The following is a 12,148-nucleotide window of genomic DNA, read 5'->3' on the forward strand; positions in this document are numbered from 1 at the left end:
TTCAAATAGGAATCCACAGCATTAAAAACATTCTGAGTTCTCAGCAACAGAAGAATTGTTCTATTATTTTTCTGTAGTAAAAAAAACAAGTGAAAGCTAAGAGCTGGAATTTTTTGAGGGGAGTCTTTGGTCAATGGGAGGTGCCTTGAACTCAAAAATGTTGAGAACCACTACATTAGGCAACTGAGACATAACATGGAAGAGCCCTTCCTCATCTCTCTGGCAGCTTCAAAACAGTGGTGGGGTGCTTGAACTAAAGCTCACTGAACTTTAAGTCAGTTTCAAATGTCAGCATCATCGAACGAGCTTTCGTTGAAGCAACCCCAGAGCCATTTTGAAGCATGCGATACTGAATACATATGATGCTGCAGGCACTTTAATTAAAGCAGCTCTCAGAGCAGCTTTAATTAAAGCCCCCTGCCTCCCCTCCCAGCCCAGAGCATGTGTATAGATGCCCTTTGTGTTCTTGTTGCAACTACCTGAAGGAGAAGACTGCCCATTACAATAACCTGTTTCATGTATTCTATAGCGGTAAACACTGTCCAGAAAACAATATAGCAAAGAAAGTCTGTGTATGCTGCAACTAAGAATTTGTCAAATCAGAATCAGCCAACAAATCAGCAAGTTCCAAACATACTGGAAAGTATCTTCCACACTACACCATATCTCTAACAATGATGATTCCCAGGATATCCTCCAGAGCCATCTTGCAAGCTGTTTTACAGTTTGCAGGCCTGCAGAACATTTCCCAGCACAATCCTGCAGCCATAACTGTAGCCACAATTTTAAGCCTGGGTGCTTAAAAATAAGGCACTTCACCCAATTTTTAACAGTTAAACTGATGTGACTCAACTGTCAGTGATGCTGAGCAATTCCTGCAGCCAGGGGAGTTCACATGAGCAGCAGGTGCTCAGCTTGTTTGCAGTTTAGTCCCTGTCTATGTAGATGCCAAAATATAAATTAAGGAGCTTACTTTTACATGATTACATTTGAAACTGTGGCTTAAAGTGCCTTAAGAATCTTTGTTCCTCACAGAACTGCCTGGGTGTTTTATGACATGGCACACATGCAATGTACACAATAACTCAGCACTTTAGGGGAATTATATAAGCCCATTAGATAATTCAATCATTTTTTCAGTCTTTGGGTTCTTCCAGGACAGGTAGAAAAGTTAAGGAATTCAAAAGGTTAGGGACTAATACTCTGGCAAAGAGCAATTTTCAAGGCTTTGATGATTAAGATCAGACCCAAAGCCTTTGATTTTCTTCATGGGTAACTAATAATGTTAATGGAAGCTAACTTGAACATAAACCTTTGCAGGAGCCTTTTTTCTACACATTTTTTAAGTGGTACAAAGTCAGGATTACTTACTTGTCATTGACAAATGAATACATCAGCAAACGTTCATCTATGAACTTCTTCCATTCTGGTTTTTCATTAGCTAGGTCCCTGTAGTTATCATTAGAAACAATGATACCATCTGACTCAAAAGCCAGCTTCACTATGAACCGGTCGTCATAGCATACCACCCTTCTCCCCTGCACACGACGGGACGGTGTGAACACCAAGATTTTTTCCTTTTCTAACTTACGCAAGATTTCCTGATCTAGAAGTAATAAGAAATGAGCAATGTTTTAATGTCTGCAGTGAATAAAAAACTCATTTGATCTAAAGATCTTAGGGTTGAGGCAGAAAATCAATTCAGGTACAAAAAAAAGTCTTTTCACAGACTAGTTATAATCCAGCAGAAAGTGTCTGATATTTTAAAATTAATATTTATCAATTGACCAGCAACATATTTATAAAGTAGATTAAAACGTCATATTGTTTTCATAGGACCAACACAGAGGCTTATGTTTTGTGATCACCCTGTTGGTTCTGCAGCAGTCAACAGATGCACTATTTCTCAAGTTCATAATTAAAAGTCCTGAACTACCCTGCTATCAGGAACAAATCCCACAGGATACAAACATACCTACCCCGCTGGGGTTAGGTGACTTGGGTACAGTAGAGACCCCATCCTACTGCACTCACTGGTTTCGTATAACTAAATTGTTAAATCAAGAGAGAACTTTTCATTCCCACTGAGGCCAAACTTCTGAAATAGCTCCAGTAAAGAAGACTCATTTTATAACAGGTGATTGAAAGATAGACAAGAAATTAGCAGAAAAGATTCTTCCCATCAGGAATCTCCAGTTCTGGCTCACCTACTTTTCTAACCTGCAGAGTCTAATGTTGCCTCCATCCCTAACAATCATGGACGCTAACAGTGCTCACATTAAAGAAATGGACTCTGGCTTCATCCTTGGGCCGCAAAGGATCAGACCAAATAAAAGCAAGAAAAAGCTGATCAGACAAATCAGCTAGTTACCATACAGTAAGGGCAGCAAAGATATGGCCCACAGGCTGGATCTGGCCCATGCAGCTGTTCCATTCAGTCCACCAGTGAATTTGGGCCAATGAATTTGGAAGCACAGCGCGGGGAGGGGGCTACCATGGAATTCAGGAGTCCTGTTGGACAACAGCATAGACAGGGGGGCAGAGGAGGGCAAGTGACCTGGGCTTGCTTATGCTGCCTCCACTGCAGCATGGTTCTGCTTGGCCCATAGTTGCTTGCTCCACCATCTCTGCTGCCACCACTGCTGTTGCCACCTCAGCTTCTGCTGGTCCTGCTGTAGCCACTGGCCCCATGGATCCAGCCTGCAAAGAGCTGTATGGTCTGGTCATGGCCAGGGAAAGTGTAACACCCTTGCTCCATAGGATTTATCTCCCTTCCTGGCCAAGAAATACCTTATTTTGTTTTAAAAAGTCAAATCAACACCCCCCCCCGAAAAACAAAAACAACCAACCCCCTTTCCCCGCCCCCCAAAAAAAAAAAAAAACAACAAAAAACCAAAAATCACCCACCCCATCTTTGGACCTATTAAATTAAGTCTATTTTATACCCTGGAGACATTTCTGGCATTTGGCAAGTTCCTTTAGAACAGCCAGACCAGTGGAATCAAAGAGGTACACCACAGCATGACAAATTTATACAGGTTGAGCATCACTGAAACACACAAAGAAACACTCGCATGATACCTAGTATTTAAGCACTTGAGAGTCTTAAGAGCAGGTTTTGACCTCAAAGAGCTAAACAGCTTTTTGGAGTACAAGAAACTTCAGAGAACCTTTTTTATTTGGAATAAAGACTATGCTATTTGGGATATCAACTACTCTACACTCAAGATTTGAGGTCAAAAACATTCTTTTCAGTACCAAACCCCTCTTTTCATACAATGACTTATTAAATGGTTTGAAACACAGTAATGTGAAGAGACTCCTGTTATACCATACTGAGATGACTGGCACGTAAACACCCTGCTATTCTCCCTTAGAAACTACAACAGCTATTCATTTATACTTTCTTTCATTCTAAATACTAAATTCTGAAGAATACCAAAACAGCCTATTTGGTAGTCACAGTTTCAATCAGTGGAAAAAGATAAAGCCTTTTTCCATAGGTGTTCTTTCATTACCTGCTTAGGGCAGGTCATGCTGGGAACTCTTCAGGTTAATTAAAAAAAAAATTCTAGATTTCAAACCGAAGGAAGGAGTTTCTCTTCCTTTCTTGATATAACCCAAAATGCATTGCAGAGAAAAGATCTCATCCTACCCTGACATGAAGCTGGCCCTAATTTTCATCTAGAAAAGCAAAGCATGCCCAATATCAAGTCAGACAGGATGATTTTTGTCTCTCAAAATAAACTCACTGCTCGTAACAGTTAGAGCATGTTAGTATGGGTTTCTAGTGCTACCTCACTACAAAAAGGAGAGAATCTTTCCCTGCTGTTTAAATGAATTTATGTACATGCAGCTCCAGTAATCTATGTGCTCCCAAGATTACTGTTAGTCTCACTTGCTGTACAATGTTTACCAGTTTTGCTAGTGTATTCATTCCTGAAGATGGTCTCCTGGAGATTGATATACTACCGGAAGTGACCTCTTGTGATAAATTCCAGTTTGCTTGCCTGTCTGTCAGTCACCCATGCAGGACTACAACCTGTTAGCTTGTATTACTAGAGTTTTTTAAACCGAAACCTATTCTACAAGAAAAAGAAAATTCCTTGTGATTACTGTCCTGACCAGTGGTGCTCAACCTTCCAGCTGTCTGGGCTGGATGAATGGGAGAGGGCTGGTCTAGGGGCCAGATGCATGTGAGGTCAGTACATATATGCAATCCTGAATATTGGGCAGCTAGTCCCACCATGAACTGATGATCTAGTGTGCAGAGCTATGTCACCTGGCCCATGGGAGTGACAAATTTCCAGAACTGTGTGCAACAGGAGAGCAACAATTAATACTGCTACTGCTCCTCCACTACCAAATTTCTGGAGCTGTGGAAAGCCCTGCAAGCTGAACGAGACAACTCTGTAGGCTGTATCAAGCCTATAGGCCAGAGGTTGAGCACCGCTGGCCCTGACAAGTTAACCATTTATCAAAAAAGCTGATTTTCAGTACACATAGCAGATACAAATGACATGTCCTCAGTGGTATGAATAGACACTGGCAAGCAGAAAAGGGGGCGAGATTAAAAGGAATTTTGCTGGTGATGAACCATGCATTCCCCCAATTTCTTTTTCCCTACCTGTAGATCACAGAAAAGGTCTTACAACAAGGATACTTCACCATAGAAAATATGTAGCTGCACTTAACTTACTCCACTCATGCTCACAAACAGTCATTAGGAATTACACACATTGTACTACACTGTTCAACAGGCAAATGAAGGCAGGCCAGAGATTACCTGTGATAAGAGCATCCGGTCTTGACTGTTCTTTCCTCCAGGCTGGTACAAACACTGTAACATCTTTGTGACCTCTTTCCAAAAACCAGTCTACAGCTAATTTTATTCCTCGACAAGAAAATACTTCCTTGTTGCCATGGCTGAAACAGACATAAAAGAAACACTTTATACCCTGAATGGAACACAGTGCAACACACATCTGCTTACTCTCAGATAATGCTGTTAACTCCAACATTGTGCCTGGACTATAGACAGGAATGACTAGATATGTCTGTATACACCCAAAACTATGACATAAATGACATGACAGGACGAGAACTTTGGTACAGGGGGATAGCTTGTTCAGGTTGGCCAGACGGAGCAATAAGGGAAGAGGTACTGCTTTGTATATCAAGGACATGTATACTTGATCTGAAGTTCTGAAGAATGGAGAGGCAGGTTTGTTTAATGTCTCTAGCTTACATAATATCTTTGGTTAGATAAAAGGAATGAGGGCAATGTCACAGGGGGAAGCTAATTTAGTTAGGTACAGACCATCTAGTCAGGACGATGAATTAAGTTATTTTTAAGCAACTATTATGCAGGCGATGCCACATCACTATAGGAACGTACTATGGCAACGTAGTGTTCGGGTCACAAACCACGATGCCACAGCTATGCTGCCATAGCAACACGCTCCCTTGTTATAGCGTATTGCTACAGCGACACAGCAGCCAGAAATAACTGTGTGTGGTGTGCACAGCGCAGTATATGCTGTTACTGCACCATCATTTAGTACTGCCTTTTGGAAGTACTAAGTGATGGTGCAGTAACAAAGGCGCTGTAGATGTGTAGATACGCCCTATGAGAGGCATCCATAGGACAGAATCTACAGGTGTGTAACAATACAGCAGGACCCATACACTCCATCAACTACCTGCGACATGTTTGGGAAAACCGTTTGCTTCAGAAGTGGGAGCAGCTATTTTAGATCTGGTTCTGACTAGGGGACAGAAATTGATTAAGGATCTAAAAGATGGAAAGTAATTTGGGTGCAAGTGATAAAAAATGACTGACTGCTATTCTAAGAAAAGACAGGTCTGAGAGCAGTGGAGTAAGGATAATGGAGTTCAGAAAAGCAACAAAATCATGAAACTCGTAGACAGGGTGTTTGGGGAAGCTAAAGGGTTAAAGGCATGCATATGAGCTGGCAGTTACTAAAGAGCCTCTGTCAAATGCACAGGAGCAAACTATCCCCATGTGAAAGAAAGGTACAGTCCATTACAACTACCTCAGAAACACTTTACTCACCCAAACATGGCACTTAACTAAGCACAAGCATAAAGAAAAGCACAAACTTGCAAGAACAGAATCAGAAAGGCTAAATGAAAGACAAGATCAGTTTCTCTAAGCAGGGGATGCACCAGGCAACACAAAAAGGTTCTACAAAAAGGAAAAGAAATGGAAGACTTGGCCCACTTCTGAAGAGTAAAATTACAGATGATACTAAGACCACTGAAGTGTTCTGTACCCTTTTTGCTTCAGCCTCCACAGGAAGTTTAATTGTGAACAGACACCTAACAAAAGTAATTAATTAATTATTAACAACTTTTCTGCCTTTGTAAGATCCCCACTACCTCAATTAGTTTGTAGTAGGATTTTGACATATGGCAGAGGGATTATCTGGTGCCAGGGAGGTGTCATTTGCTGGCCAGATTAATTATTAATTATTCATTAATGATTTGGAAGATAGGATTGAGTGCACCCTTAGCAATTTCGCACATGACACCAAGTTGGGTGGAGTTGCAGACACCCTGGAGGGAAGTGCTATGTTCCAGAATGATCTTGACAAAACTAGGAAAATGATCTGAAATTAATTAAAAAAAAATCATCATGGAACAGTACAAAGTCCTGCATTGCAGACAGAACAATGTCCTGCACAGATATAGACTGGGAAATAAGGTTGCAGTACTACAGAAAAGGACCCGGTGGTTTATAGAGGATCATAAACTAAAAGCACATTGTTGTTGCAAAAGAACCCAACAACATATTGGGCTACATTAATAGGAACATCATCTGCAAACCAAGGGAAGTGATTTTTACACTCTTCCGCATTGGTGAAACCTCACTGGTCCAGGTTTGCATGTCACTCTTCAGAAACAATGTAAACAAACTGGTGTTCAAAAGAGAGCAACAAAAGTGATTTGAGCTCTGGGAAACATGACTAAGTAGCCTGGAGAAGAGAAGACTGAGGGGGATTAATAACAGTCTTTAAATATCTGAAGGGTATTTTTCAGATATGTGGGGAGCCAGAGGAAAAGCAAGGGCAACGTTGGACCCCTGCTAAACCAGATGGGGCAACTGACAACTGACGCCCAGGAAAAAGCCAACCTATTAAATAGATACTTTGCGTCAGTCTTTCATCAGTCACACGGGATGCCCATGCCTGCTATAGGACAGGGAAATCTGGTGAGGGGGATCCCCTACCCTCCATAAATGCTGACCTCGTGAAGGAACATCTTGAGAAGCTGGGTACCTTCAAGTCAGCTGACCCTGACAACCTGCACCCCAGGGTACTCAAGGAGCTGGCGAGCGTCATAGCCCAGCCCCTGGCACGGATCTGTGAAAACTCCTGGTGCTCTGGTGTAGTGCCCGAAGACTGGAAGAAGGCCAATGTGGTGCCGATCTTCAAGAAAGGGAGGAGAGTGGATCCGGCTAACTACAGGCCCATTAGCCTGATTTCTATCCTGGGGAAGATCTTAGAAAAGTTTATTAAGGAGGCCATCCTTGAGGGACTGGCCCAGGCTAACATTCTGAGGGATAGCCAGCACGGGTTTGTTGTGGGTAGGTCTTGTTTGACCAATCTCATTTCCTTCTATGACCAGGTGACCTATCACCTGGACAAGGGAGAAGAGATTGATGTCATATATCTTGACTTCAAAAAAGCTTTTGATCTGGTATCCCATGATCACCTCTTGGCCAAACTGCCCAGTTGTGGCCTTGGCTCCACCACGATCCGCTGGCTGGGAAATTGGCTCCGTGGTCAGACCCAGAGGGTTGTGATTGATGGCAGTCGCTCATTGTGCTGCCCTGTGACCAGTGGGGTCCCTCAAGGCTCTGTCCTGGGACCCATCCTGTTCAATGTCTTCATTAACGATGTGGACATTGAAGTCAGGAGTGGACTGGCCAAGTTCGCCGATGACACCAAACTTTGGGGCAAAGCATCCACGCCAGAAGATAGGCGGGTGATCCAGGCTGACCTGGACAAGCTCAGCAAATGGGCAGACGAGAACCTGATGGTGTTTAACACCGAAAAATGCAAGGTTCTCCACCTTGGGAGGAAAAACCTGCAGCACCCTTATAGGCTCGGCAGTGCTACGTTGGATAGTACTATAGAAGAAAGAGACTTGGGGGTCATCATTGACCACAAGATGAACATGAGCCTGCAATGCGATGCTGCGGCTATTAAAGCGACCAAAATGCTGGCGTGCATCCACAGATGCTTCTCGAGCAAATCCCGGGACGTCATTCTCCCCTTGTACTCGGCCTTGGTGAGGCCGCAGCTGGAGTACTGCGTCCAGTTTTGGGCTCCACAATTCAAAAAGGATGTGGAGAAGCTTGAGAGAGTCCAGAGGAGTGCCACGCGCATGATCAGAGGTCAGGAAAACAGATCTTATGATGACAGGCTGAGAGACATGGGACTCTTTAGCCTGGAAAAGTGCAGGCTCAGGGGTGATCTGATGGCCACCTATAAGTTTATCAAGGGTGACCACCAGGATCTGGGGGAATGTCTGTTCACCAGAGCGCCCCAAGGGATGACGAGGTCGAACGGTCACAAACTCCTGCAAGACCGTTTTAGGTTGGACATAAGGAAGAATTTCTTTACTGTCCGAGCCCCCAAGGTCTGGAACAGTCTACCAGTGGAGGTGGTTCAAGCACCTACATTGAACACCTTCAAGAGTAAATTGGATGCTTATGTTGCTGGGATCCTATGACCCCAGCTGACTTCCTGCCCTTTGGACAGGGGGCTGGACTCGATGATCTCCCAAGGTCCCTTCCAGCCCTAACGTCTATGAAATCTATGAAATAACAAAGAGGATGGAGATAAGACTTCTCTATGGCTGCAGGGGACAGGATAAGGAAGAATGGTCTTAAATGGCAGCAAGGAAAATTTAGGTTGGATATACGGAAGAATGTTCTTACAAAGCTGGTTAAAGAATTGGATCAGGCTACCTATCCAGGTTGCGAAATCTCTTTCCTTCAGAGATTATTAGTGTACATTTGGCTCGGCTGATTTAGTTAAGGATGATCCTGTCTTGAGCAGGGCCTTCCACTATATAACCTCCTAAGGTCCCCTACAGCCCTACTTTTCTAAGATGCTAAACAAAATAATTATTGAGAATAAAAAAACAACTTACATGGGTTTTGATGAATGTAGCAACAAATATCAAACTGATCTAATTTTCTTTTTCATAGGATAGCTTTCCTAGTGCATAATGGAAAAGCACTAGGTATATGTTAATTTTAGCAAGGTGCCTGCTATGGTCTAATTTGTTATTCTTTTAAATTAATAAATTACAGCGTAAATGTAAATCACCAAAATGGGGGCACACAAGTGGTTGAACAACGGAGCCCAGAGAGCAGCAATCTAAGGTTTGCTGTCAAGACTGGGAAGGCACTTAAAGCAGGGTCCCACCGGGGGTCCTGTAGGGTCTGACCTGGTTCCAACCTTACTCATTATCTTCAGTGATACTGGAGAGGGTTAGAGAGTCCTTGAGGCCAGGATTAGAATTCAAAATGATCTTGAAAAAATGGAGAAATGGGAGGAAATAAACTAGAACAGTAGCTGGCAACCTTTCTGAGCTGCAGGCTGCAGCAAACTGGCTCTGGTATAATGCGGGCCAGCAGACTTCAGTGGCATTCCAGCAGTGTTCAGCAGTGGGGAGGCTTTACCTACATTCGTGGTGGGCTGGGCATTGGAGAGCTATGCTAAGGCCTGGTGACTGGAAGCCGCATCCAGGCCACAAGCCAAAGAATACCGGCTGCCCAGCCCCAGTGCAGACCACCGCAGCTTGGCCTCAGCCCCAGAGGAGAGAAAGCCCTCTGGCTTGATATGTTGCCAACCCCTGGTTGAAATGCAATTCTGTAAAAGACAAGTGCAAAGCACCTTACTTAGGAAAAAGAAATCAAGTGCACAAATGTGACATGGAGAATAACTGGTCAGGCAGCAGTTCGGCAGAAAATAATTTGGGGGTTGTAGTGGATCATTAAAGTGGATCACAGCTACACACTGGTCAAAAATGTGATGCTGTTGCATAATAGGCCAATCTACTTCTAGAATGTATTAACATTGTATGCATGACAAGGAAGGTAATTATCTGGCCCTGCTCACTGCTGTTGAGACCTCAGCTAGAATACTGTGTCCAATTTTAGGCATCATGCTTGAAGACACAGATGAACTGGAACAAGACCAGAACAGAAGAAAAATACAAAGAGGCTTGGAAAACATTGCCTCTGAGGAAAACTCAGTTTCCTCAGAAAAGAGCAGACAATGTTAACCATCCTCTAGTATGTGAAATGATGTTACAAGAATGCTAGCAACTAGTTCTTCTCTATGCCTGCAAATCCCTTTGTGTGGACCATAAGTTGCCAACCCCTTGCTCAAAGTATACTTGATCCTGCCTCCTTCCAACCTTCTTTCCATGAAAAAGAAACAGGAAGACAGGAGTAGAGGGCTACAGTAAGGACAGGCAGTTGTCACGCTTGTGATATATTTTTTTTATTGTCGCGGGGTGACGCAGTCTGTAACAGTTGTCAGCAGCGACTGGGCCTGAAACTTTCATCATCAAAAAAAAAACCTGTCCCCCCCCAATCAGTTTAAAGCCATGGCTGTTACTACTAACAGCTGTAGAGCTGTGGGGGCTAGTGCCTAGAAACAGATTTGATCATATGCTGAACCATACAGCCATTTTTGTGCACTGACTGCAAAACTCAGAGTTGCTGTGGATTCCAATATGCCCCTGTTTAGCTTTGGAGGGAAAAATTATTTAGTATCTCTTGAAATACCCAAAATACTGCTACCAAGCAGGGGATCATGATATCCACCTCCTTTGTAAAGTACATTACATAAGTTAGGTATTAGCACAATGATCATGTATGGATATTAAAGAGCCTGCAGCACATTTCCAAAGAATCAGGTATGCTTGTTCCAACTACTGGCCAAATTCTAGTTAGTTTATTCTGCTACAACTACCTAAGGCCAATTTGTAGTAAAAAAGCAGTTTTCACTGCTAGTAGTAAAGAACTGTATCACACTGTTGTGCTGTTTAAAAGAACATCTGTGATTCTCTCCAAAAGTAGTCCAGAAATCCTGACCTCAGTAAAGGCCATGAGAGTTTTGGTGATGATATAATCTGGTTATGAACCTAGCAAAAACCATAGGATGGTAGTAGAGAGGGAAGGTGTTCATGTTATAAATAAAGTCTGAAGCATATGTATTGTGGCAGAGGTACACAAATTTTAGCTACCTTGTAGAGCAAGCAGGCAATTATGAGCTACCAAAGGTTTTGTTTTTGTGACTCCCAAAGTGCAGTTGGAACAGGTATTACAATTTGTAATTCAACCAAAAGAATTTAAGATAATTGACAAGAATATTTATGACAATAATGTCTCTAAGAGTAAAACATACAGTGTTTGTGAATACTGCTGTCCTGGGCAGACTTGCTTCTGCCTTTGTTGGTATCGATTCACTTCACCAATTGTTTCATAGATGTGATAAAACAGGAGATTGAGAATTTGGTTTTTCATCTTTTAGTTTTGCCTCCTGTACAATTACCTGGAGCATAGAAGAGAAGCATTTCTACTTCTTTGTCCATGAAAATGATTTTTCAAAATATCTTTAAAAATAGCAGAAGTAGCAAGCTTTCAAAGAGTAAATAAAGGTGCAGTACTGCAGATGGCTAGGAGTTATACTGAGTAAGCGTTAGGACCTATTGTAGTAGTCTACCTTGGTGCTGCTTGTAGAGACAACTTGACCTACTGTATGTACTCAATAGAATGGAGGCAAAAATAAGTTCCTTGATGGAGTACACATTTCCTCTTTATACTCATGTTATGAAAAGCTTTCCCACCCACTTATTTCTCTCCTGTCTTCTTACAGCCACATTTACACACAATCAGCTGGGTATTTTATTTTAAGATAGGACAATAGTAAATAATTAACTTTTTCTCTGGAGCTAACACTGAAGTGCTGCCTAATAGCTTGCATAGTTAGGGACAAAATACCTGATAAAACATTTCTGCAACCTCTGTTACTTTGCTAGTAGACATCTACAAAGAGTGGCTATGCATTTTAATCACAAGGTAAACTTTAGACAGCAATGG

At 42.5% G+C, this 12,148-nt stretch overlaps 1 protein-coding gene across 6 annotated transcripts in view; it reads right to left on the reverse strand.

Moving 5' to 3' along the window:
* The window catches only part of ZC3H12C (zinc finger CCCH-type containing 12C), a 58,666-nt gene that overhangs the window by 5,627 nt on the left and 40,891 nt on the right, over nt 1-12,148 (reverse strand). For all 6 annotated transcript variants that reach the window (XM_090029472.1, XM_090029449.1, XM_090029441.1 and 3 more), the window contains 2 exons: nt 4,787-4,926; nt 1,372-1,606 (listed from right to left, as the gene is read on the reverse strand). In XM_090029472.1, coding sequence (XP_089885598.1) covers nt 1,372-1,606; nt 4,787-4,926 — 375 coding nt within the window. The remainder of the gene's footprint in view (nt 1-1,371; nt 1,607-4,786; nt 4,927-12,148) is intronic.

Source organism: Crocodylus siamensis, chromosome 1 (genome assembly GCF_052110815.1).
Source record: "Crocodylus siamensis isolate JL-2025a chromosome 1, ASM5211081v1, whole genome shotgun sequence".
Taxonomy (NCBI): domain Eukaryota; kingdom Metazoa; phylum Chordata; order Crocodylia; family Crocodylidae; genus Crocodylus; species Crocodylus siamensis.